The 26463-nt window shown below is 52.2% G+C and overlaps 1 protein-coding gene across 3 annotated transcripts; it reads left to right on the top strand.

Moving 5' to 3' along the window:
• BTBD2 (BTB domain containing 2) lies at positions 1–23098 on the top strand. Of its 3 annotated transcripts, XM_077331771.1 has the most exons (9): positions 187–884; positions 6612–6731; positions 8393–8549; positions 11745–11850; positions 13710–13907; positions 17997–18189; positions 18667–18754; positions 19282–19428; positions 20276–23098. In XM_077331771.1, the coding sequence occupies exons 1-9, from the start codon at positions 202–204 to the stop codon at positions 20435–20437; spliced, it is 1854 nt and encodes a 617-aa protein (XP_077187886.1). In that variant the 5' UTR covers positions 187–201; the 3' UTR covers positions 20438–23098. The 3 variants fall into 3 exon arrangements, with proteins under 3 accessions (XP_077187888.1, XP_077187886.1, XP_077187887.1); XM_077331772.1 differs by lacking the exon at positions 6612–6731; XM_077331773.1 differs by lacking the exons at positions 17997–18189; positions 18667–18754; positions 19282–19428; positions 20276–23098 and adding an exon at positions 14380–15628 and having other exon boundaries at positions 1–884.
• The last annotated feature ends 3365 nt before the right edge of the window (positions 23099–26463 follow it).

Below are 26463 nucleotides of genomic sequence, written 5' to 3'. Positions count from 1 at the left end.
AACACCCTTTCAGCGCACTTCAGAAGTGCAGAAGCTACTTAAGGGGCTCGTTTCGCTTCTTGTGGGCCCAGGAGCAGCAGCCAGCCCCGTCTGCCAAGGCCAGAGCCCCCTCCTCACACGAATCGCGGCCCACCCCCATCCCATCCTTCTCCTCCTGCGACGGCGAGGCCCTCGGGCGGGCTGGTGCGCGTCCCCCTCCGGATGGGCCGCGGGAGCTGCTGCCGCCCCCGCCGTCCGTCGGGCCTGCCTCCGCCTGCGCGCCCGGGGGTGGTGGTGGCGGTGGTGCTGCTCGGCCCCGGCGGCGGCGGCGGCCGCCACCCCCCTGCGCCGCCGGCCGCCGCCCCTCGTGAGGAGAAGGCGGAGGAGGCGGCGCTCAAGATGGCGGCCGGAGCCGGGCCCGTCGGCAGTGGCGGCGGTGGCGGCGGCGGGGGCCTCTCGCTGCCGCTCTCCTCGCCGCCGCCGTCGCCTCAGGCCAGCAACCAGCCGCCGCCCGCGCCGCCGCCGCCCGCCTGCTCCAACGGAGGGGGGCCGCTGCTCGCGCTCTCCCCGCCGCCCCCGCAGGCCCCGCAGGCCCCGGCCGGGCCCACGCACAACCACGGCGGCGGCGGCGGCGGCGGGAACCCGCAGGCGGCCTCGGCGGCGGCGGCGCCCAGCCCGGCCTCGGCCCCCTCCGGCGCGGCGGGCCCGGCGCTGCCCTCGTCCTCCTGCGCTTCCTCCGCGGCGGGGGCGTCGCTGCCCGGGCGGGAGCCGGTGTACAACTGGCAGGCCACGAAGCCGACGGTGCAGGAGCGCTTCGCCTTCCTCTTCAACAACGAGGTGCTCAGCGACGTCCACTTCTTGGTGGGCAAAGGCCGCGCCGGCGCCCAGCGCATTCCCGCCCACCGGTGAGGGGCCCGCGGCTGCGGGGGGGGGGTGGGGGTGGGGGTGGGGGTGGGGGGCGCGTGGGGTGCGGAGGGCGAAAGGGGCTTGTTAGCGAGGTGCAGGGAGAGGAGCTGTCCGGGCGGGAGTGATGGTGGTGGGGGGGGGGTAGGGGGTTGTTATTGGGGGCGTGAAGGGGGTGGGGGGGTGATGATGGCTGGGGAGAGTGGGATGAGGCTGTGGGGGGGGGGGTGGGATGAGGACGTTACTGGGGGGTGAGGGGGTGATGGTGGGGGTAGGGGTTTGTTATTGGGGGCGTGAAGGAGATGGGGTGGGGGGTGATGATGGCTGGGGGAGAGTGGGATGAGGCTGTGGGGGGTGGGACGAGGGTATTACTGGGGGGTGGGGGTGGGGGTGATGGTGGGGGTGCTTAGGGAGGAGAGGTGGGTGGGGTGGGATTTGCAGGGGCAAAAGGGGCTCCTTATTGGGGGGGTGATGATGAGGGTGGAGGGGATAGTTAAGGAAGAGAGGGATTGTGTCCGGATGGGTGGGATGCCTGATGCGGGGGCTGTGTGTGTGTGTGTGTGTGTGTGTGTGGGAGGGGGGTCCTGGGAGCTGTGGGGTTGATGAGTGGGGTCTGGGGAGGTGTGAGGCTACAGATTGGGGAATTGCGGCTCATTTTCACGCTGCAGAGACGGGTTTTGCTGGAGAAAAGGGCTGCTTTGGAGGGCGAGCTCCTTGGCGTTGAACCCCTCTGAGATCCGTGTCCCCTCTGAGCACCATCCTCAAATTTTCAGGAGTTTCCCAACCTTACCCCCACTCCTGTGGGGAGAGCCTTACCCCCCTCTCCTGTGGGTGTCCAAAGGGAACTGGGCACCCCTAGACATCGCTGGTTCTCAGTGGGGAAATGAGAAGGGATCATTTGAAGGGCTGTAAGGAAGCAAGGGGTGGGGGAGACTGTGGGGTCCATTATAGAAACGAAGGGAGCACCAAGGGCCACCTAGGCCACCCCCATCCTGCACAATGCAGGAAATTCACAGGGACCCCAGTGAGGGGGATGCAGTGGTGAGGTGGCCAGAAGGGCTGCAGGGCTGATGGACAAGTGGGTGGGAGCTGTGAGGGTGCCCCCAGGCGGGGGTTTGAGGGGTGGGCAGGGGCTGAAAGGCGAGATGGGAGGACTCTGAAGGGCATGGTCTTTATAGGGGAACTGAATGATCGAGACTGAGGGATGTGCAAAGAAAAGACTACAAGGAGGTAGGTGTTGCTCCCAAGTAATACCATGGCACACCTGGATTGGTGGGGAAGACCAAATGTCCAGCTTGCCCAGTTGGATTGCGGCATAGCTCAAGCCCCATGCCCATTTTCCCAGTCGAGTATGCCAGTCCTTCTGAGAAGAGGTGTTTCCCCCTCACTGGAGGCAAAAGGATTCTTTGCAAGACGTGTGCTGTGTAGGCCCTCTCCTTCCTGCCTGCTTTGCAAGCAGGAGGGCCCAGGAGAATCCCTGCCAGTAATGAGATAGACCTTCCTGAGCTAAATTTTGCTTCCCTAGTTCAGGTTGCTTAGGGCTGAGTGGCTGAATGTTGCGGAGTTTGTAGTTAGGTTTGGCTGCACAATGGTTTGCCAGCTCTGTAGTCCTAATCCTGTTGCAGTGGTTCTCCACCTTCCTAATGCTGCGACCCTTTAATACAGTTCCTCATGTTGTGGTGACCCCCAACCATAAAATGATGCAAGTGTTCTTTCACAGAAATTAAACCAAAACTGACCCATGGTGTGAAGATTCATTGTTCATGATTCTATATAAACTGTTTTTTTTTCTGGGGTGTCTCAGTTAAGTTCTACCTCTTGTCCCACCATGTTGATCTCGCTCTTTCCTGCTGCTCTAGACAGATGCTCTATTTTGATCTACCCCACAGGGCTGTTGTGTGGATAGTGCCCCCCCTCGGCCATGCTGCTTGCCCTGCTGTGACCCCTGTGAAAGGGTCGCTTGACCCCCAAAGGGGTCCCGACCCCCAGGTTGAGAACCACTGTCCTATTGGGTTGTTTATTTTTTGAGTCCTCATCCTTTTTTAACTTGTGGCCACCTTTGGAATTCAGACACAGGGTGGTGGATACAACATAAGATGGCTGCCACAGAGGGGGCAGGGTACAGCCACTCAGAGGCAGGCCAAGCACAGGGGAGAAGAGGAATAATTATAAAAAACAGACTGGGAAAGAGCAGTGACAGGATGAACCAACACTGGTGGCAGCTGCCAGTGAAACAACATCTTTCAATCTGCACAGCCAGTCAGAAGCCCTGATGGGCAGGAGTCCCATTTGGTCCCGCCTACTTTCTAAAATCATCTTCTGCTGTCTGATTAAATTTTTCCCCTATGTTTTGCCATCCACCTTGAGTTTCAGTGAAAAAGACTGGCTATAAAGGAAATATAGATAGAGTTTGTCTAGTAGTCTGAACGCCTGAACCAGTAACCTGGTCACTTTAACAAATTAACTTGTTTCACTTTGCAGCTCAAGAGTGTGCTTAATTCAGAATCTCAGCCCATGCTGCCAGAGCTGCCCTATAGGATGTGTAGAGCAGGGATTCCCAAGAAAGGGTCTGTAGACCCCCAGGGGTCCACAGGAGATCTGGAGGGGGTCTGCAGCCTTTCCCCTCTGCTTTAATGGATTTGGCCACCACCATGGTTCCCTCTCCTCCCCTCCCAAATGTGAGTCCTCTCCAGGGGCCTTTTCGCACGGGGATCTTTGTTGCAAATTGTTTGCGGAATGAAAAATCGCCATTTAAAATAGTGGAATTCGTCGTTATGCATACCTGCCTTTGTAGTGGAATCAGTTGCGTTTTTTAGCGTTTCCCACAGGCTTCCGGTCTCGGCAGAAATCGCTAGAAAGGAAGCGCTATTGCCAAGCTCGTCCCGCCCCTGGCCGTCAAGCAGCCAATGGGCAGCCGTTAGCATGCTCCCAAACAGCCCCTTTCCCTTTAAGAAAGGTTTAAAAAAAAAAAAAAAACAGACCCATAGCAACGAATCTAGGTAGATTCGTTGCAACGGAGAGACCCATCCAGCTGCCTAATGTGAGCTGTCGTTTGATTGTATGATCGTTGGCACGCTGCCTCGAGTGATAAAAAAAAATCCCCCCCCCCCTCTCACGGGCCCGATTTTCGGCTGAATTAATGTGTAAAAAATAAAGGGACTTTATTTCGGCAAACGGGCTTTTATGTGGTTTGTGCTTAGTGACTAAAGGTGAAGGACTGAAGCCAGGGAAGCCTCTAAACAGAAAGAGGCTCACTGGTGCGTTTATCCCCGCTCGCTCGGAGAAAAAAAAATGGCGATCGCTTCGCCGGAAGTTTGGAGGACAGGCTCAGGAGGAGGGACTTTGAAGAACCCGCAACAATGGTAACGCACAGGTCTTTAGCGCTAGTGTTGCAGATTGGTTGCAGGAGTGTATCGCTATCCGGAGGGTGAATCCACTTTTCTGGATTCCCCTGAAAGCGCTACAACGAAGCGCTTTTTGCTTATTGGTTTCAGGAGTGTTGCAGATTGTCTGCGACGTCGTGCGTTAAGGCAAATTAGTAGCGTTTTCAATTAGCAACCATTGTGCTATTTTGAAGCCGTGCGAAATGGCCCCTGGTTTCTGCTTTTGGGAGGGGGTGGAGGCTGCAGTTAAACTGCCTCCTGTCTCTCCACCCTCAGTCCTCCTGGAACCTGCCTGTTAATACGGGCTGTGATGTCACATCCTGGGGGCCTGGCAGGGACGTGTGGCCAGCTGACACCACTTCCGGAGGGTCTCAAAACCTGAAAAATTATCTCAGGGGTTCCTCTGTGGTCAAAAGGTTGAAAAAGGCTGGTGTAGAGGAACCAGTGATGTAGAGGAACCAGTTACTTCTGTGTAAGTGTCTGGGACATTCCAGAGGACAATGGGAGTGACTGAAGCACTTGCATTGCTTTTCCATAACATTGAAAGTAAACACCCCCTAAGGCTTTGGTCCCCAGCCGTAATCTGCACAGTTATAAAGACAGTAGTGCTATTTTGTCATATTGAGACTGCTTGAAGGCACACACTTCTTTTCTCTTTAGATTCAACAAAACAAGCTTTAATGCTGGGTCAGATGGAAGCCGGTTGGTTCGGTTTTAAGAAAGTTAGGCGTATCGGTTTTAACAACTTGAAATTTTCAGAAGCCTGATTTTAAGAAAGCCTTTATACACTTTTTATACTGTTGTGTCCAAGTAAGAAACTCATGAGAGGAAGAAATAATACACATTTGTGTGAGATAGTTTTGTTTGCTTACTTGGGTCCAAATTTGCCCTGGATGCCAAGCTCCACCTTTCTGTTAGAAAGGAGCTGTAACTTTAGATGATATCGGCCATCGCCAAAGGGGAATAGCAGGCACACCGAGAGACCTTTAAAGCCAGGGAACAGAGCTCTGCAGCAGAGGCAGAAGCAAAAGCAGAGGCTGGGATTCAACAGAAACTATCAGGAATAGTTTCACTACATGAAATATCAAAACACTCTCAGATCATCAGAAAGGCAGCAAGCGCACAAACTCAGAGTCGGCTGCAGGAACCCCCCAGCCCTTTTGAGCCTGTAGGCATCATTGCATTTCCAACCATGGAGCCGGTCTTGGGCGTAGCGGGAAATAAATTTAAAGAATAATAATAACAATAGCCTGGTGGGTGCTGCCACTGCTACTGCAGGCGGCAGAGCCAGCCACAAAGCAGCTACTGCAGCTTCCTGTCAGGCCCACGGTGGAGATCCTTTTGCTGAGGTGGCGGTGGCTGCGAAAGCAGTGTTTTTAAGAACTACCCCATCAATCCAGTCTCCGGTGTCAGATCAGAAGCTCTGCTGGACCAAACCCCGCCTGACCCCGCCCACTTCCTAGAAAACATTTGCTGGGTGACGAGGAGGTGTAAGCAGGTGCCACTTCACTCATGGGGACCACATCGGGAACTCCAGTCTGTTGTCAAAAGCATTTAAGGCCATATGCAGTCTGGGTTCTGCTTATTTGCAGGATTGCTTGGTTGCTTATGCCCCCCACAGGGCCCTTCACTCTGCCGGTATGAATCTACTGACTGTCCCGGGCCCCCGGTATGTTTGCCTGGCCTCAGGCCAGGGCCTTTTCGGTCCTGGCCCCAACCTGGTGTAATGAGCTCCCGGAGGAGCTAAGGGCCCTGCCAGAATTACCGGCTTTCTGCAGGGCCTGCAAGATGGAGCTCTTCCACCAGGCATACAGTTGAGGCCAAGGCAGATCCCGGGTTCCATCTTGGATCCCTTAGATCCATCGGCCAGCTCCCTCTCTAGTGAGACCAACGTTATGACCTCTGACTGAAACGATGGGGGTTATAGGATTAAAACGCCATCGTTGTTGTTATTGCCTATCATATGAGGGGAACTTATGGGGTTTTATTGTGAACCACCGTGAGACCCCCCCCGTCAAACGGTGGTATACAAGTTTAAATAATAAATAAATAAATTACAATGTATACGGTGACCAAGATTAGTTCCATTTAAGCAACACACCTTGGAAAAGACGTTGTATATGTCCACAGCGTACATGAAGGTTGTTGCTGTCTGTTGCTGCATCTTGTCTTGGCCAACCTGGGGTAGAGCCGGCGCAGTGGAGACTGAAGGGTAATGACAACATCTGTGACGTGCAGTGATTGCAAATCCTTGTCTTGTGAGGGGAGCAAGCTGCAGAAGAAGAAGTGAAGGAGAGGTAACGTGAGTGCCAGAATGCTCATTGCGGTTTTCTTTCCAAATGCCAGGTTTGTGTTGGCCGTGGGCAGTGCCGTCTTTGATGCCATGTTTAATGGGGGCATGGCAACGACGTCTACAGAGATAGAGCTGCCAGACGTGGAACCAGCTGCCTTCTTAGCATTGCTGAAGTAAGCCCCCTCTTTTCACGGCCATGGCGCCTTCCAAGCACTGTGTCGTTCCCGAACTCGTTTCCCGGTCTGTCCAATGTGCTGCCGCTTCCCTTGTTTCTCCCACCCTCCCGACTTTTGTGCCAGTCAGCATCAGTGTGAAGCTGCCTTCGGGAGGAGATAGGAGAGAGCCGAGAACTGCGCTTTGCACGTGTGAATGTACGGCCTAGAGCAGGGGTGGCCAAACTGCGGCTCTTCAGATGTTTATGGATGTTCTTGGACTACAATTCCCATGCACAGGCTCATGGGAATTGTAGTCTCCGGACATCTGGAGACATCTGGAGAGCCACAATTTCGCCGCCACTGTCATGGAGGGTGGGGATGCTGAAAAATTTGTTTCCTGGAGAATTCCACAGGGCCTGCAAAAGGGAGCTCCTCCCCCAGGCATTTGCCTGGTCCCCCTCAGACATCCCCTCCATAGCCTGAACCCGTCTGACCTCTCTAAGGGCCTTAGCTAAGTTCCATTCCTGTTATATTGTTTAAGATCACTGAAATTGTGCTATTTAGATAGTTGTTGTAGTTGTATTTGTTTATGTTATATATTAATTCATTCCATGTATCCCCCATGTTGTTGTATGTAAACCGCCCTGAGCCATATGGAAGGGCGGTATAGAAATCAAATAAATAAGTAAATAAAATAAAGAGCTGTATGGAAAGCACGAGGAGTATTTTTTGAGCCTTTTGACAACTTTGGAAGATCAGGACTCATGTCCTGCATGAAAATGTTGTTGCAAGAGGTGGTGGTGGGGAGAGGGGCCTGGTGGCAACAGAGGGAGATGAAAAGTGCAGCGAAAGGAAGCTGGTGACACCCCTTCCTCACAAGGAGCACAGTGCTGGTAGCCTGAGCCACTTGCTTGAATTATGGTGGAGTCTCTGGACTGGTGAAATGTTTTCTATCAAGCGCTTCTTTTAAAAAGTCTAAGCCATGCTTAAGTTTGGTCAGAAAGGCAGGCTGGGAAATTTTTCTGGCCAAATCAAGTGAGGCCCCTGCTTTTAAAATCACCCTGGGAATGTTTGTGCCATGGTGGAGCTGCTGTGTGAATCACAAGTGCCTAGCACGGAGGGGGGGGGCAACCGGTGAGGTTCTGCCTTCAGTGTTTTAAAAACGTTTCTAGTCCTCATGGAAGTGGAAGAGTGCTAGAAAATACAGCTGGCCAGAGAAGAAGGAGGCTTGCACCTGATTTAGACATGCTTTTGTCTAAATATTGCTTTTTTATCCTGCCATTCCTTCAAGGAGTCCTGAACGTCACGTGTGGCGCTCTGTCCCTCTCTGTTGCCCTTGTAAGGGACCTGCAACCTTGATAAGGCTAGGTGTGTGTGATGGGAGTCAAGTCACTTGGTGAACATCATGTGTGAGGAGCACTTGAACACGGAGCTCTAATATCAGCCCCAAACTTTAACTACTGCACCATGTTGCCTTCTTAACAGCCTTCCTCTGATGATGGCTTCTGGTGAGGAGAAGTGCGTCAAACACGAAATGGAAAATGAATGTCTGTTTAGTGGGCAAAGAAAGGTCTTTGTCCACGAGAGATAATTAATTCTGCACCAGTCTTGGATGCTCTCGGGTTAAAAGCATGCTTTCCCCCTCAGCCCTGCTTTCTCCCTGCCTTTTTCATTTCCAGGTTCCTTTATTCAGATGAGGTTCAGATCGGGCCGGAGACGGTGATGACAACTCTTTACACCGCTAAAAAATATGCCGTCCCTGCCCTCGAGGCTCACTGTGTGGAATTCCTAAAGAAAAACCTGCGAGCAGACAATGCATTCATGCTTTTGACTCAGGTATCTTTGCCCCCGTTCATCTGTTTGGAGCAGGTAGCCTTTCCGCTTCCCCTTTCTGTGAGATGCCTGCTGCTAGGACGGGCGGTCATCCTAGCAAAGCCTTGAGCTTCCTCGGCATGATGCTGCCGTGGTTATTTCCCTGTAGTAGCAAAAAGAACAGGGAACCTTGTGGCAAATTCAACAAGAAACAAACGCCACAAAGAAATGTCAAATATCAAAATAATTATACAAATAGAACAGGTATACAGATAATCTTACAATTAGAAAAGGTATACAAAAGAGCCTCTTGTGGCGCAGGGTGGTAAGGCAGCAGAAATGCTGTCTGAAGCTATCTGCCCATGAGGCTGGGAGTTCGATCCCAAGGTTGACTCAGCCTTCCATCCTTCCGAGGTTGGTAAAATGAGGACCCAGCTTGCTTGCTGGGGGGTAAACGGTAATGACTGGGGAAGGCACTGGCAAACCACCCCGTATTGAGTCTGCCATGAAAACGCTGGAGGGCGTCACCCCAAGGGTCAGACATGACCCGGTGCTTGCACAGGGGATACCTTTACCTTTATACAAAAGGTGCACAATTAACCATCTTCTATTTTCCTTATTTCCTGGCTTGAAGCTGGGATGGGCAACTGTCATATAGTGCCGCACAGGGGAAGAAGCAGAATGCTCCGTGCTTGATGATGACGGTAGAGTTCCAACAGGCCGCACTCTGCTGGCAGGCCAGATGGCCACCATAGTGCTGCACCATGAAACGTGGTGCTACAGTGGCTGCCGCTGGTAGTTCTGTCCCTCTTGCCTTTCTGCCCATGAAGCACCCTAGCCCTCCTGACTTACATGCCCTGTCTTGTCTGTCTAATTCACTTGGGGCTATGTTAGCCAGAAGCATTTTGTGACAGACACCTATCAAACCTTTCGATGTGGGCCCCTCTCTGCAGAACGGAGTTGCAGAGAGCAAGGGGTGCAGAGAGCAGGGGGTGGGGAAAATAACATTTAGTTATTTACGGCAGGGGGAGTCAACCTGTGGTCCTCCAGATGTCCATGGACTACAATTCCCATGACCCCCTGCCAGAAAATGCTGGCAAGGGCTCATGGGAATTGTAGTCCATGGACCGCAGTTTGACTACCCCTGATTTAGGGCATTTCTGGGCTGCCTCTTCAGAGTCCTGCTCACGGTTAAACAATGCCATAAGTCATACAAAACACTGAGATGTTAAACCAGGCCTTCTCAACCCTGGCTTCATCTTGGTTGGATGTTTTGATGGTCATGCAGTCGCCATAAGTTGGAAGTGACGTGATGGCACTTAACACATGCAAGATGAAACTGCTAATTAAAAGCCTGGGTAAAAATACGTGTTTCGGCCTGAGGCTTAGAAGGAAGTAAAGTAGGCACTAGGCAAGCCTCAGAGGAGGGGGGGGGGGTGTTACAGGGGCAAGGTGCCACCGCAGAAAGCGCTCTTCCGCTAGTTGACACCTTCCTCACTTCTGAAGGTAGGGGCACCGAGAACACATCTTGAGAAGCCGATCTCTTCTGGTAGGCTGGATAGCGTGGAAGGAGTTGTTCCTTCATATTCCTGTGTGATTCTGTTCGATAGAATTACAGATTTGGAAAAGGCCATACAGGCCAACTAGTCCAGTCCCCTGCTCTGCTTAAAGCAGGGGTAGTCAAACTGCGGCCCTCCAGCGAATGCTGTCAGGGGCTCATGGGAATTGTAGTCAATGGACACCTGGAGGGCCGCAGTTTGACTACCCCTGGCCTAAAGCATCAAGGATCTGTTCAGCTGCTGCTTGAAGACTGCCAGTGAAGGGGGAGCACACCACTAGGGACGGGTGATTTGGTTTGGATAAGCTGAAAAGTACTCAAATTGATGCTGATTCAGGAACTTTTCGGTCATATTCAGGCCGAATTGCCCATCCCTGCCCTTTAAATGGTCTGAATCAGACGTATCCCAATAATGATTTGGCAATTCCTATGCGATTTGACGACTCCATTATAGCCTTATAGCCATTAAAGTCAATGGCAAATTGTTCCTTTTTGTTTATTCCATGGCCTGAGGGGGGGGGTTGTCTTTAGTTTTTCTCTTTTGAACTCCTTGTCTTTTGAACTGGTTCTTGTCTTTGGTTTCCACCCTAGGAAGCAGTGGAGGTCAGATGGGAGCAGCCTATTCGAGGGCTTGTAGCATTAGGCCCACTGGTCCATTATTTTTCAAACTTGAGGGTTCTTTTGAGGAGAGGTTCCCACAGCTATGTTGCAAATTTGGTGCCTCTACTTCAACCCCCTCCCCCCACCCTCATACTGCACCCTAGATGAAAAGGCAAAATTTCCTTTTCACTTTAATGGCACCGTAGGTTTTAATGCCACTGAATCTGAGAAGTGCTGAATTTTTATCCAGAGCACATCCCCACTCATCACCTCCTTAGGCAGCCGATTCCACTGCTGAATTACTGTATGAAATTTCCCCCCTTGATATCTATTGTTCTACATGTAGTTTAAAACGATTATTGCAGGTCCTATTCTGTGCTGCCAGCAGGAAGCTTTCCCTGCCCTCCTCCAAGTGACAACCTTTCAGATACTTGAAGAGAGCCATCATGTCCCCTCTCAACCTTCTCTTTTCCAGGCTGAACATTCCCAAGTCCCTCAACCTTTCCTTATAGGATTTGGTCCCCAGTCCCTGGATCATTCTCGTCACTGCCCTCTCACTTTTGTCCACGTCCTTCCTGAAGTGAGGCCTCCAAAACTGCACACCGGACTCCAGGTGCAGTTTGACCAGACAGTGGGGCAGTGGGACTCTACTCCTTGGAGCTATAGCTCTTGAATAGTATTTATCAAACATAACTGGGAATATGAGGGGAAAAGGCAGAATTTTGCCACAAAGACAACTATTCTACATGTAGTTTAAACCCATTATTGTGGGCCCTCTCCTCTGTTGCCAGCAGGTCCTCACATCTGCTGCCCTCCTCCAAGTAGCAACCCTTCAGATACCACAAAAGAGCCATCATGACCCCCTCCCAACCTCTTCTTCTCTAGACTGAACATTCCGAGTTCCCTCGGCCTTTCCTCCTAGGGTTTGGTCCCCTGGCCCTGGATCATCCTTCTTTGGCAGAGGAAATAACATTAAGCACCTGAGATCAGTAAAGAAATTGCCAGGAAACTGTCCCCAGCAACTCACATGTGCCCTTTTGTTTTGTTTGTCTGATTTTTAGGCCAGACTCTTTGACGAGCCCCAGTTGGCAAGCCTTTGCCTGGAGAACATCGATAAGAACACATCGGATGCCATCAATGCCGAAGGGTTCACAGATATTGACCTGGGTAGGTCTCCTCTTATTTTCAGCTTGGCTGGTGCCATCTTTTCTGCTGCTTTCCTGATGCCCAGTTGAGTTCTAGCTGTCCAGCTGATGGAATTAAGTGAGGCACTGCTATTCTACAGGAGCACAGGTAACATAGAATCAGGTGCAAATGCAGCTTCCAAGGAATCTTTCTTTCTTTCTCTCTCTCTCTCTCTCTCTCTCTCTCTCTCTCTCTCTCTCCCCCTCCCTCCCTCCCTCCCTCCCTCCCTCCAAGGCTCAGAGCAGGTTACAACAGATAAAATTCAATTCAACATTTGACAAAATTAAAAATATAAATTCTTATCTTTAAATTTACTTACAAATGTCTAAAAATACAAAAAAAGTATAAGGCTAAAATATAAAACAGAAAATTACAGTCTAAAAATACAAAATTACAGTGAATACAAAAATACAGCCCTGTTCCCCCAGTTGACAACCTGTCTGAAGAAAGAAGAGCGGCAAAAAATACTGGCATTGACACCCAAATCAGGAAGAAACAACTGAGATGTCAAAAAAGATGATCAGAGACAACTCATATAGGGAAACCAGCATATAGAGGAAAACGGTAATAACAAACCAAATCCACACAAAGAAAGATGAATCTACAGGACGGAAGACAAACAAACTGACTCAAGTTCCTGTTGTTAAGAATGTTACATAGTCAAAATAAGATATTATATTGTGCTGTTTTCATGATAGTTCCGGTGTAAACCGTCCTGAGCTGCAAGGGAAATAAAATAAATATAATAAATAAATAGATGAATACATATATGAAAATGTGAATACATTTCATCAAGGAGGGAGACCAGCTGGAACTCAGAAGTGCCCTTAAGGCCCTGTCTTCTCGGCCCTGCGGAACTGTGTTAAGATCCCGCAGGGCCCTGATCTCATCAGGCGGAATGTCCCACTAGGCCAGGGCTTTTCAACTCTGGCCCTGGCTGAGGCCAATTTGACTTCTTTGGTGCTGGGGACCCTGGGCATATTTTGTTTGATCAAAGTGTTCTTGGGGGGGGGTGTTTATACTGGAAAAGATGGATGTATTGGTCTAGCACAGGGGTCCCCAACCTTTTTATCACCGGGGACCGGTCAACGCTTAACAATTTTACCGAGGCCCGGGGGGGGGGAGGAGTCTTTTGCCGAGGGACGTCACCACTGCCGCCTGAGCCCTTGCTCCACTTGCTTTCCCGCTGGCATCCCTGACTTCCTGCCGTCCACTGGGGGGCGCTGCCAGCAGGAGCTGCATAGTGCCACGCTGAGGGGGAGCCCCAGCCATGGCGGCTGCCGGAGAGCACCAAAGGTGAGCCGGTGGCAGAGTGGCAGGGCAGCCTCCGAGGCAGCAGCCAGGGAGGAGGACGAGGAGGAGCCGTGGCCCGGTACCGACTGACAGATTAGCCACTAATTGTTCCGACTGGCGAAGATGGTAGAACGCCTGGCGAGTGCCATTGCTGACCTGGGCCTCCATAGACCAAGATAGATCATTCTTCCTCTGCCCTGTGCAGGCGGAGAGGAAGGAACGTTCTGAGTTCTAGTGGAGCAACAGTGAGGCTTGGCCAGACCCTCCCACAATTCTTTGCAGCACAGCAGTTCCAGTGGGTATGTGGGAAAGGCAACATTTGCATTTTTTTTGCAGGGCTTTTCTTTCCGGTACAGGAAAGCAGACATTAAGCCAGTGTCACCAATGGTCTTGTGTTTCTGGGCAGAGCGAAAGGAAAACCAGCAGATCAGTCTCCGGAGCCAGTAAATGAGAGCTTGTGCCTCCTCGCTCGGCCCTTTCCCAAGCTGTATTGTTGCAAGGAAGTTCTCGGGCTCCGTGGCTAACGCTGCCGCTTCCTCTTCCGGCAGACACGCTGGTTGCTGTTCTGGAGCGGGACACCTTGGGCATCCGGGAGGTGCGCCTCTTCAATGCGGTGGTCCGGTGGTCGGAGGCAGAGTGCCAGCGCCAGCAGCTCCAGGTGATTCCGGAGAACAAGCGGAAGGCCTTGGGCAAGGCCCTGTCGCTCATCCGCTTCCCCTTGATGACGATCGAGGAGTTTGCCGCAGGTAACTGGAGCAGGGTGTTCAAATGAATTGATCTTGCGACTGGGTGTCAGTGGCCCTAGCAGAGATGGGCAGCCGTAAAAGTTGAGGCAACTCTGCGTAGCTTTCAGATTCCATTGGCTCCTCTCTGAAAATGCCTGAAGAGAGAGGCCTGCTGAGTCCCTTGGCAGCCCCTCTTGTTGCTTTGGACTAGGGTTAACTTGAGCCATGGAAGAATCATAGAATAGAATCATACAGGCCATCTAGTCCCACCCCCTGCTCCGGGCAGGATTAGCCTAGAGCATCCAGGGGAAGGATCTGTCCAGCCGCTGCTTGAAGATGGCCAGTGAGGAGGAGCTCACCACCTCCTGAGGCAGCCCATTCCCCTGCTGAACTGCTCTGACTGTGAAAATTTCCCCCTGATACCTAGCCAATATCTTTTCCCACGTAGTTTAAACCCATTATTACAGGTCCTCTCCTCCTCTGCTACCAACAGGAACCTTCCCTGCCCTCCTCCGAATGACAACCTTTCAAATACTTCAAGAGAGCCATCCTGTCCCCTCTCAGCCTCCTCTTCTCCAGACTGACCATTCCCAGGTCCCCCAGCCTTCCCTCATAAGACTTGGTCCTCAGGCCCTGGATCCTCCTTGTTGCTTTCCTCTTCCCCTTCTCCATTCTGTCCACCTCCTTTTTGAAGTGGGGCCTCCAGAGCTGCATCCAGGACTCCACATGTGGTCTGACCAAGGCAGTCTAAAGCAGGACTAGGACATCTTGTGATTTTGATGTGATGCCTCTGTCAACCCAAGAGGAAACTGCCTCCAAGCTAGAGGGCAGGGATTTGTCTTAGAAAACCTTTGGAGGAGTGCGGAAAAGCTGTTCCTTCATTTGGCCATTCATTTCCTTCATTTGGCTTAAGCACTCAGTGGCCAAATGCTAGTCTGATTTTAACAATACTGTATCTGGTAACTGAATGGGTGACCATAAAAGCACTGCCCCTGTTGTTTGGGCTTGGGCTGGCAATGCAAAATGGAGCGAGGAAACCATCATGGGCATTGGACTCATACCCCTTTAATCAGATGTTCCGAAATAAACTTCTGTCGGGTGTTGAAAGTGTCTTTAGATTCTGATGTTCCAGAGGGCCTGATTGATTCTTTGTGGTTGTCTCCCCCCCCCTTACCCCCGGGATCCACCCGCATGTTGTGGGCATTTTGGAAATCTTCATATGTATAGAGTTTATACAGGGGAAGAAAAGAGGCTTCCGTAAGTGACCCCGGGTGTACAAGAACTTTTGCAGAAGCAAATGCTGTGCAGTGCAGACAGTCAAAATACAATCTTTTGCAAGACTTAACAAATGCACCCCCACCCTTTCTTGCGAGCAGAAACCAAAGCAGTTATTTTGGCAGCCCATTGGGGCTTGGACCTCTTGACCCAGGGGTGGTTCTGATGGTTTTTGGGGGCGTTTCATGCAGTCAGAGCTGGAGCGCACAATTATTATTCGCTTGTGTTGAAATACTTTCCCGTTGACTGTTGGCAGCCCCTATCTGGGTTGCAAAAAAGAAACTTCTGGCAATTAGTTTCATCTTTCCGTGCCTTGGGAGAGGCTTAATTTCAGCATCTTAATGAATTTCAGGCTTGGAGCCCATTGCAAGCTCCTTCAGACCACCGGGGCACGGAGCTTTTGTCCCTGGGCAGTGAGTGGTCTTTCAGGCAGGGAGTGTGTCCCAAATGCTTCTCAAGGTGAGCGTGAGTAGAGGTGGGATTAAATCAAAACCTGAGGGGGGGACGGGGGGGGGGGAGTAGCCCTGCCGTGTCATACGCAGCAGGATGAGGTGGTAGAATGCCCTGGAGGCTGTTCTCTCTCCAGTCCTATTCAACATCCTCATGCGCCCTCTTGCCCAGTTGGAAGTTCGGGCTGGGATGTCATAGATATGCTGATGACAACCAGTTTTTTCTCCTGATGGAGGGCCACTCTGATTCTCCCCCAGAAGCATTATTTATTTATTTATTTATTTATTTATTTATTTATTTATTTATTTATTTATTTATTTATTTATTTATTTATTTATTTATTTATTCCTTAGATGTTTAGTCTGCCACTCTCTGGGGACTTGTGGCGGGGTACAATATGACCTCCCCGTAAAACATGTTAAAACCACATCCCATAACAAAAAGAACAAAACAGAGATAAAAGAGGATAAAACAAGATTGGCAGTATTATCCCTCCCCATCCCTGCAACCATCCACCCCCCAGGATGGGGTATGTTATTGCGTAACCTGAGGGGGGCCCCCCGTTGTTCCTGGCTCTGACCTTAACCAAAGACCTGGTGGAAGAGCTTTGTTTTGCAGGCTCCATAAGGGCCCTCATCTCTCCCGGGAACTCATTCTACCAGATCAGGGCCAGGACTAAAAAGGCCCTGGCCCGAGTTGCGGCCAGGCGTGCTTCTTTTGGGCCCCAAAACGTTGAACCTGATTGGGCCAACACAGGCAACCAGTGCAGCTGCCTCAGCCCAAGGGGTAGCGGTGAGGACCCTAGTAGCTGCATTCTGCACTAGCTGGAGTATCCGGGTCAAGGACAAGGGTAGGGCTGTGCGTAGAGCGAGCTTCAGAAATCCAGCCTAGAGGTGACCGTTACATGGATCACTGTGGCTAGATAGTCCAGGGAAAGATAGGGTGCTAATAGCCTCACCTGGCGAAGGTGGTAAAACGCCATGTGGGCTACCCTTGTGACCTAGGCCTCCATAGTGAGGGAAGCTGCCAGCTGCCTGGAAGGCGTGACAAGGTGGCTCAAGCAGAGTTGCTTGACCTCAACCCTTCAAAGATGGAGGTCGTACGTCTGTAAGGTTGACAGATTATATTCCCTTCGTGCAAAGGTTGCTTCCTTGGCCAGAATGGGTTTGTTAGTAGGAAAAACAGCTCCCCGCACAGAGATTTTGAGAGTCCTCCAAATATTTGGGAACGCTTTAGTGGATGTAAATGAAAGCCTCGTCTTTCTCATCTCTTCTTCCCCTGCACTCGATGGTTCAGGGCCATTCTCTGAGGGCCACAACCCCCCTGCCCCCCGCCCCGAAAAATGCAGTCATTTAAACAAGTTTGGGCCCTTGCAGCGTGCAAGCACCAAGGGAGTAACTCCAGGCTTTGTTGGGCTTCCGCCTGGGTCGCCACGCTCCTGGGCAGCCCCATTTCCTTCCTGCAGCTGGGGGTCGGAGCAAGGACCAGCACCTGCATACCCTGCAGTGGGACAGCCGCCCATGCGTTCTGGTGGGGCCCCTTGCCACAGTGGCTCCCCACTCTCACCCTTCCTCTGCCTGCCGGCAAGCACTATGTCACTTGTGCTCCCCCCGCCTGCAGCTGCCGCTGGAGAAGGGGCATGTGGGTGGTACGGAAAGCATCGGCATTCCTGGGGGCCATGGCAGCACCACTCAGAGCTGCACCCAGCGCCTTCGGGGAAAGGACGTACCGTCAGCATGGGCAGCTATTACTGGAAGTGGTGGGAGAGCTTGCAAATGGGGTGGGTGGGCAAGAAAAGGGGCCTGATGGTGGACATAGGTGGGCGCTCTCTGCCTGTGGCCCCTCCCCCAACCCTAGAACTGGCTGTGGCTGGGAAGACCCATAGGCAGGCCTGCTGCATGCTGGCTGTCTCCGTTGGTGAATTATGGGCACCGTTAAGTGGCGTGCAGAGCAGTCTGACCAGCGAGAGAAGCATCCACCGAGCAGGAAAGGGCTGCCACTTTTACTCCCTGCTTGTGGAAGTCCGGATGGCGTCTGTGCAGATTTCTTTGGGCTGGCCGCCCGTTTGGTATCTCCAACGGAACAGAAGTCAATCTTTCAGAAGTCCTGTTCTGTAACTTGGAGATGAAAGCGATTCTGTCTTCATTCCTTCCTGACTGAAAGGGCGGGCGGGAGGGCGTGGCTTTTCTTTTGCTGTCGCTGCAACGTCGTGGTGCTCAGGTGGTGTGATGCAGTAGGATTGTCCCAAATCCAGCACTGGGGGACCATACCCGTAGCGTCTCAACTTTCCAGCGAGGGAAAGGCGCTTCAGGGGGGTCAGCCGTTGGGTCTGCAGCTCTTGCCGAGAGCACGTTCATTCCGCAGCTGCTGTCCCTCCTCCCACAGGGCCGGCCCAGTCGGGAATCCTCACGGACCGCGAGGTGGTCAGCCTCTTCCTCCACTTCACCGTCAATCCCAAGCCGCGAGTGGAGTTCATCGACCGGCCCCGCTGCTGCCTAAGGGGGAAGGAGTGCAGCATCAGCCGCTTCCAGCAGGTGGAGAGCCGCTGGGGGTACAGCGGGACCAGCGACCGCATCAGGTGGGCTTCCCCCCCCCCCAATGGGGACCCAGAACTGCTCACATCATTCTCCTCGCCTCCATCTCACCCTCACAACAACCCAGCGAGGTAGGCCAGGCTGAACGTGTGCGACTGGCCGAAGGTCAACCAGTGAGCCTCCAGGCAGAGCGGGGGTTGGAACCTGACTTCCCCGGATCCTAGCCTGATGCTACATCAAGCCTTGCTAAAGGCAGCTCTGAGTATTCAGAAGTTGCAAGTTCAGATGGAGTTTGGGTCACCATAGCTCAGGGTGGTACGACTGTGGCTCTTCAGATGTGTATGGACTACAATTTCCGTGAGCATGTGCTGGCAGGGGTTCATGGGAATTGTAGTCCATGCACATCTAGAGAGCCACGTATGTTGTGGGAACCTGAGCCAAGCTCAGGTAGCTGCTGCCTCAGATTCCTGCCTGTTTTTGTGTTAACTCTGCCCATTTCTGTCTCTGTCAAAACTCGCCAGGTTCTCCGTGAACAAGAGGATATTTATTGTTGGGTTTGGGCTCTACGGATCAATACATGGCCCGACAGATTATCAAGTAAACATACAGGTAGGACACCTTCTTGGCTTTGCGTGGACAGGGAAGGCAGGGTGGGGAGGCCGATGGGGGCATGCTGAAGAACGCGGGGTGGCAGCATAGAAGCTCACAGCCTTCTTCTGGTAGCAGAATTTATGTCACTGGAAAACTGCTGTTGTTTCATTCTCCTGTGTATGAAAGGCTTGCAAGGATGTTTAAGCAGTGAAAGCTGGGCTAGTTTAGTGACAGTACAGAGATGTAGACTGGTCATCCAACTCAGATTGTTATAACTCTCCTGGTAGAGGGAAAAGCAGGGGGCAGGGGTAGCCATGGACTACAATTAGTCGGCAGGGGCTCATGGGAATTGTAGTTCACAGACATCTGGAGAGCCACAGTTTGGCCTGCCCTGCCTCAGACACTTCCTTTCCAAAGCCCTACGTGGAGCGCTCCCTTTGCCTGTTACAAAGCAGCACGGTTTCAACCTGTTTTTTATTTGGAAATCGTGGACAGAAAAGAACAGACCTGCTTCTAAGCTAAAGGCGGCTTGTCCTCCCTTTCAGATCATCCACACCGACAGCAACACAATATTGGGCCAGAATGACACCGGATTCAGCTGCGACGGGTCCTCCAACACTTTCCGGGTTATGTTCAAGGAGCCCGTGGAGATTCTACCCACCGTCAGCTACACAGCCTGCGCCACTTTGAAGGTGCTCAGGGGGCTGGGAGCCTTTTCTGCCCCTTTGGAAATGGGATATAATTCTGGAGGTGCATGGAGGGGGGGGGCTGGCTAATGCAGCTCACCAAGCCCTGAAGCAGGGGTCTCCGATGGGGTGCTTGTGGGCCCCAAGGTGCTCACGGAAACCTCTCCTGGTGTCTGTCAGGTGGTTTTTGGGGGAGTGGGCAAGGCCAGGTGGGGGTTTTGCCCAGCAAGGGTCCTGATTGGCCACTGGAGATTTGATTGGCTGTGCAAAGGTTCAGGAGCATTGCTTTGACAGCGGCTGCCCCCACAGTGCAAGGATCCTCACCGTGTAACTCGAAGTAAGTTGCAGCAGCCATTTTTGTGTCTGCGCCCACCAGGCTGTGTCAAAATGCCAAAAGCGCCAGCAGGCTTGGAGAAATCGGCAGGGCACCCCCTCTCCCCCTGTCATGCAGGGTAGCCCTTTTGCATTCTTTCAAGCAGCTTCAGTGGCATATTTGTCTCACACACACACACAGCCTGCAGTGGCCCACCCTGTGTTTCTGGTGGGTGCTTTGTGCTTCAGTGGATGCTGCATGTTCTGCAGGTCTAACCTGAGCCAGTCTTGGTCAGGGCTCTGTGGGTAAGGGGTCACCTCAGCCTTCTCAGAGGAGCCAGTAGGGGTGGGCAGTGGGGCTTTGGGTCTGTTCCACCATGGAGAACCTGAGCCAAATGAATGCATCTCCCAGCAATGGGAGAATAAACCAGTGGAAGGGAGATTTGCGTCTGCTGCCTTTGGCTCCGGCTCCTTGTAGGGGTTAAATAAGTAACAGCTGGAATTGCTACAATCCTCTTTCTCTCTGTGACCCTGCCCACAGGGCCCCGATTCCCACTATGGAACCAAAGGGCTGCGCAAAGTGATCCACGAGTCGCCAACGACGGGCGCCAAGACCTGCTTCACTTTCTGCTATGCCGCCGGGAACAATAACGGCACCTCGGTGGAGGACGGACAGATCCCAGAGATCATCTTCTATACATAGTGCCGCTGCCGGCGGAGTCAAGCGATGGACCAGGCGCTGCTCTTCTCCTGCTGCCCTTCCCGTGTCCTTCCAAGCGAAAAACACACCCCAACCAATCACCGGCTCACGTCCCACTCTGCCAACTGGAAGTAGGCTAGCCTGAGTTTGCGACTTAGGGGGACGGACCCGGCTGGTTACGCCGCACCGGGGTGACCGCAGCCTTGCTTGCCGAGGGCAGGTTGACTGGCCTAGCCCGCCAGGTTGGCTGAGGCCTGCAACTCCTGTTTCCCCCCCCCCTGGTCACCTGACTTGACAGTTCTTTCACTGTAATGAATGTAGCCGCCTTCACATCCAGTCATGCTTGTGATTGCGGCAAAGTTGCTTCTAGCGAGGCAGTCTGCCTGTACTTGGAGAGGTGCTCTCTGCATGCTACCAGGTGGAGGGGTGGGGGAGTGGCGGGGGGAGAACAGGCTCGGACTGTGGTTTTATCCCAGGGTTTTACCCACAATGCACCCCTGGGCAGTAAGGTTAAGGCAGGTCACAGCTTTGTGGAGACCGTGATTTCCCCTGGATGGCAGAAGCAGCATTTCGAGACAGTCCTGGATGTTGAACTGATGGGACAAAAACCATCTTGCGTTTCTGGATGGGTTTGTAGCTGGCAAAAGTAGCGTCCAAGGCCCACTGCAGCTTCCCTGCTTCTCTTCCCCCTCCTCCTAAGCAGCCTCAGTCTACAGGCAACCTGCAAACGGACTGCCGTCCACGGCTTCCATTTTGCGTTAAGGAGCCCCTCTGAATGTTTCTGCTGCTGCTGCTGCTGCTGCTGCTGATCCAGTGCAACTTAACAATGCATTCGACTCTCCGGCCGGTTCATCCGTCTCCTCCTCCGACCGACCGCAAGCAAGTCATTTTGCGTCAACCGGGAAGGAGCCCTGCGGCTCAGACGGAACTTCCTAACTTCTAGAAGAAGTTATGAGGCTGCTCTGGAATTTGGTAACTTGAAAAGTTTTCCCCAAAGCCATCAGCACGGTGGAAGTCTGGAGTTCTTCAGAGAGAAATGATACAGGGTGGTGGTGCTTGGGGGGGGGGGAGGAGGGGGGATCACTTCTCTCATAGCAGTAACAAGTTCTGTGTGGCTTTCTATGCCCAAAGTCATCTTACTGTAGATCAGGGGTGGCCAGTGTGGCTCTCCAGATATCCCTGGACTACAATCACTATGCCGCCTTGGCAGCACATGCTGTATCCCATGGACATGTGAAGAGCCACGGCTATAGACAGCCTAGCACGTTGGCTGTGGGAAGGGCTGTATTTTATTGACCACTTTCCACTCCGAACCTGTACCTGGTGCACGTGTGTTGAATCTTGTCTCATGAGGATGAGGATGGGAGCGGGGCAGGTGGTTCTAGTACACAGTATCTTCTGGTGGGTGTAGCCTTTTTTACAAATGAGTCACTCCCCAGACAGGTTCAGAACTTAAGTGTAAGCACGTTGTGTTCCCAGGTTCTGTGTTTCCCTCCGGATAACGAAGCACTTGCCTTGACGAGGATTAGCTAAGCACAGGCAGACTGAGGAAGATTAGGGTGGACGCAGGTAACGCACGCTCCCTCTGAACGTCTCTTGTGTTGATGACATCTCTGGGGTTGTGAATTGGCTGCGGCATGGCACGTTTCCACCGCCAACTAAGCCCACCTGAGACATTCCCCAGTTACCTTGATATTCTAAGGGCAGGTCCCGTCTTTCCATTTTCAGTATGTCACTGTTCAAGCTTTGCCTGAGAAAATTCTGCCCCCAGCAATCCTCATCCTTTGCAAAGCAGAAAGATCCCATCACTTGATCGTGGTTGGCTATCCACCTAGGAAGCCACTCCCTCTCTCCCCTCACCCCAGCCCCTTACACTAGCACGGGGAAAGGGGGGGAGAAACTGCAGCTCTCCAGATGTCCATGGATTACAGAGGCTCATGGGAATTGTAGTCCATAGACAGCTGGAGAGCCACAGTTTGGCCACCCCTGCACATGCATCTCACCTTGCTCAACTCCTCACGCGGTGTGCATAAGTGCTTCAGGGCTTGAACATTGTTGAGTAAGCGCGATTGGAGTCGTCCATATAATGGCCAGTATAAGTTATGGGTCCATCTGTCTCAACAGGCAGCTCTTTAGTGGGCAAAGTTTTAGACACACACATATAGCACACACATAAAGCTGATGTTGCAGTAAGGGAGGGGGGGCTCTGCTTTGGGAGAAGAGCAGGTGGTGACAGCCTCTGCCCTTCTGTTCCTCCCCCCTTCTGCTGTGTAGGCCACACTTTCCCCCTGTACATAAGCGACAGTTAAAGGATGGGTGCCCAGCAGGAGCCTGCTAGCTGTAAGAAGAAATCTTCCCTGCTGCCATTTTTGGTTTCCTTTGGCTCCTTGGCCCTGTCCAGCTAGCTGGGCCCACCCTTTCCTTCTGGGGGAGAGGGGCCCCCTTATTTATTAAAATAGCATCCCCCAAAGAGATGCTTTCTGCATACTTGCTAACCCAAAAAAGGTCCTCTACTAATGGGGGAAAGTTCCCCAACCGAGCCAAGGCCGTGCCCACTGCTTGTGCTATATAACAGACGAAATAAAAGGTATTCCCGATGCTGTATTGGATCTTTGCCACTCTCTGTACATAGAAAACCAATAAAGGCGGCTTGGTTGTCTTTAAGCCAGGGTCCTTCCTGACAGGGGCGGAGGGGACGGGCTCCAAGATCGAGCCACCTCGGGAACTTTGGAGGGGCAGAGGCAGGGTGGGCGGCTGCCAGGGCAGAGGCTTTCTGCAGGCCCAGCCCCGAGAGAAGCTGTCGGGCGACTCGGTGGTGGGGAAACCCTTGGAGAATCACAAAAGAGCGGCCCCGTGCCTCTGCGATGGAACGCCTGTCCTCCGACAGGCTGGAAATGTAGGGGCAACGGCTCCCCCTTCTCCAGCCCCCCCTCGCATGGGGGCCGGGTAAACCTGCACACAGACTAAACAGGGCAGAGCCAGGGATGCGTCTCTTATTGAAAGCACCAGAGACCAAATGTATTAAAACTAAAACACCTTTAATCCCAATCCAAACCATTTTTTAAAAATTGAAACAAATTAGTGGCGGGGCAGGAGAGACCCCCTACGCACAGTCCTTGACCTGCAAAAACCAGAGCTTTTCCTATTGTGAGTTGGCGGAGGTCCTGAATTTGGGGAGAGGTTGGATTGAGTCCTTATGCCCACTCCCACGCTTGCTGGGACACGGGTTACATGCCGTCCGCTCCCCCATATGCTGCGGAAGCTGGTCAGGGACAGCTGTTGCTCTGGGCCAAGCAGTGCCCCTCTCTCTTCCCCCATGGCTGTCTCTCTGTCCCATTTAGGATTCGAGGAGTTCTGAACAGACTCTGCCCTTCCGACTCCTAAACGCTGCCCCTGTTTCCACACAGGCCTGAAGCACGTTTTGCTGCATTGGAGCCAAGCACAAAGAAACATCACTGTAGAATTATTTTAATTTTTTTTTTAATTTTTGGTTTTTCCAGGGTTTTTTTTCTCCTCCCAACCTTTTCGATTTTTTTTTAAAAAGCTCCTAACTTCTGTGGCCTCCGAGAAGCTTCAGAGACACTTTCTACGCCATTTACCTGTGCAAACCTCCTTTTGTGTTTGTTTTAAAGCAGTAACTAAAGACTCACAAGGGTTTGCATTTTCTTCTGGAGCTGAGACCGGTTCAACTCCTTGTCTTTCTCTCTATTCAGGTTTAAGTTACCTGTTAAGTCTGTTTGACGAAAAAGAAAGCAATGCACCACTTTTATCCGTGTTAAGCCAAGCTTCAAATTTCAACGCAGTTCAGGGTGAGCTAGATTTTAGGGGGGAGGGGGGGGCAAAGGGTTCTCCCCCCCCCCCATCCACACCTCTGATGTACCCTTCCTTGCATTTTCTCTCAAGCTTTCCAAGGACATCTGAAGTTGAAAAAAAAAAAAAGAACAGCCAACACCGCAGGGCCCGTTCCCTGCCCATTCGCGCACCCTCACAAACATTTTAATGTCCCTTTCTGGGATTGGAACATCAATTCTCCCTGGCATATTGTTTAAGGCGGTGTTCTTAGCTTTGCACTGGTGCGTGGTGGGGGGGGAAACGTCAAACATTGCACATACCTAACTGCAGTCCTATTTTGAGTGGAAACCACTGCCAAGAACCAAGGGTTGCCCATGGACCTTCCTGGTTTCCATGCCTCCCCCCCCCTCCCTCTCCTGGTTCTTCTGAGTACAGCTGAGGCACTGTTGTTAAAAAGCGTATCAACTAAAAACCCCTCTGTTGAACTCACACCTGACTTCAGTCCCTAAACGGACAGGTGAACGTTGGGGCGGGGGGGGGGGAGACTGCACAACCATTTGGAAAGTAGCTTCAAATCCAAGGATCCAGTACAAGCTCCAGACTGGGGGGGGAGGGGGGGCTTGCATCCCACACAAGCTCCATTCACTGGGACTGGGGGGTGGGGAGCCGCTGCCACCACACAAATACAAAACCAGGAATGCAAATAGGCAGCAAGGAAGCCAGAGGTGTGAACGTAGCTCTAGAAAGTGAGCTGGAGGGGGCAGTAAATTGAGGCTGGGGGGGGGGGTTGTCTCACAAAGATTTAGCACTTGGTGGCCAGGTGGCAAATTTCTTAAGTCTGTGGCAGTTGCACTCCCCCCCCTTTCATTCAGCAGAAACTAAAGCAGGGGTAGTCAAACTGCAGCCCTCCAGATGTCCATGGACTACAATTCCCATGAGCCCCTGCCAGCGAATGCTGGCAGGAGCTCATGGGGATTGTAGTCCATGGACATCTGGCGGGCCGCAGTTTGACTACCCCCGCACTAAAGCGCACCCCTTGATCCATGTCCTCGCCATACTCGATTTCAATGTGGGGAGGGGGCAAGTCGCTCTCTACGAGTACAACCCCCAATCCCTTTGTATAAAAATAGATTCATCTGTAAAGAAGCAATATTGCTCCTTGTCATAATTTGGGGACAGCTGACAACTTGGCCGAAGGAGACCGTGGCAATGCGGATGCCCAGGACGATGTGTGCTGGGTTGGCCACACACCAGGCTATCCCCTCCGCTCCTGAAGACAAGGGCCTTACAAAATGTACGGGGTAAACGCACAGCTCTACAAACGGATGCCAGATGCACGCCAATTGGCCCCTGTCCCCACCAGCCTCTCTTGGGCGCCCCAGAATTCCCAACTGCAGAGAGAAAGTAAGGAACAAATTCTCCCCCTCCAAGCTTTCCTCACCCCCCACAAAAAATAATTATACACTGTTTTACTGGTGCCACAGAAAAAGCTTCCGTTTCTCTCCAAGAGAGGATTTTGTAAGCTGTGTTGGTTAGGGAAGGGTAGGAGGGAAGAAGAAAATGACCCAACCCCCCACACCCCATTTTCCAAGAGTGTGTGTGTGTGTGTCAATGTTACAGAAAGGAGGTTTTGCAAACCTTGCTAAGAAAGCACGAGGTTGCCAGGCTGGATCTCTCCTTGCAAGATGCGAAACAACCTTGTGGATCGCTGCTATCCCTTTGGTTGCAGTGCCCCCCCCCCAACTATTTACCAGCCGCAAATAGGGCCCAGGGCTTGGCACTTTTGGTTTCTCCCAGCAATGCCTGAGGGCCAGCTGCTTCCTTTGGCCTTTTCTGTTTCCCAACCTGGGATGGGTCTTTAAGCAAAAAACGATTGCTAAGCTTCATGTCCAAGATGTTGCTTGTATTGCTACCCCCCCCCCAAAAAAAAAGTGCATTGAGAAATGGAAATGATACGGGGAGGAAAAAAATGGTAAACAAGCCAGCCACACCCTGCTTTGGAGAGGTTACCCAACCAGATAGCAAGCAACAGTGAACAAGGAGGGAGGGAACGAGAAGATGCCGAGAAGATGCTAAAGCGTCAGGTGGGGAGGGAAACCAAAAGGAAACATTTTTCTTTTGGAAAAAAAAAATATTGACAAGTACAAGCAAACAGAGTAAGACCTACAAAAAGGAGAGGGAGGGGAGCAGGGGCCCAGGTCTTCTCAAGCTTCAGAGACAAAAAACAAAACAAAAAC

The sequence above is a fragment of the Paroedura picta genome, chromosome 4 (assembly GCF_049243985.1).
Source record: "Paroedura picta isolate Pp20150507F chromosome 4, Ppicta_v3.0, whole genome shotgun sequence".
Classification (NCBI taxonomy): Eukaryota; Metazoa; Chordata; class Lepidosauria; order Squamata; family Gekkonidae; genus Paroedura; species Paroedura picta.
Note: the sequence above shows the minus strand (reverse complement) of the source record. Positions and strands in the feature narration are given on the sequence as shown.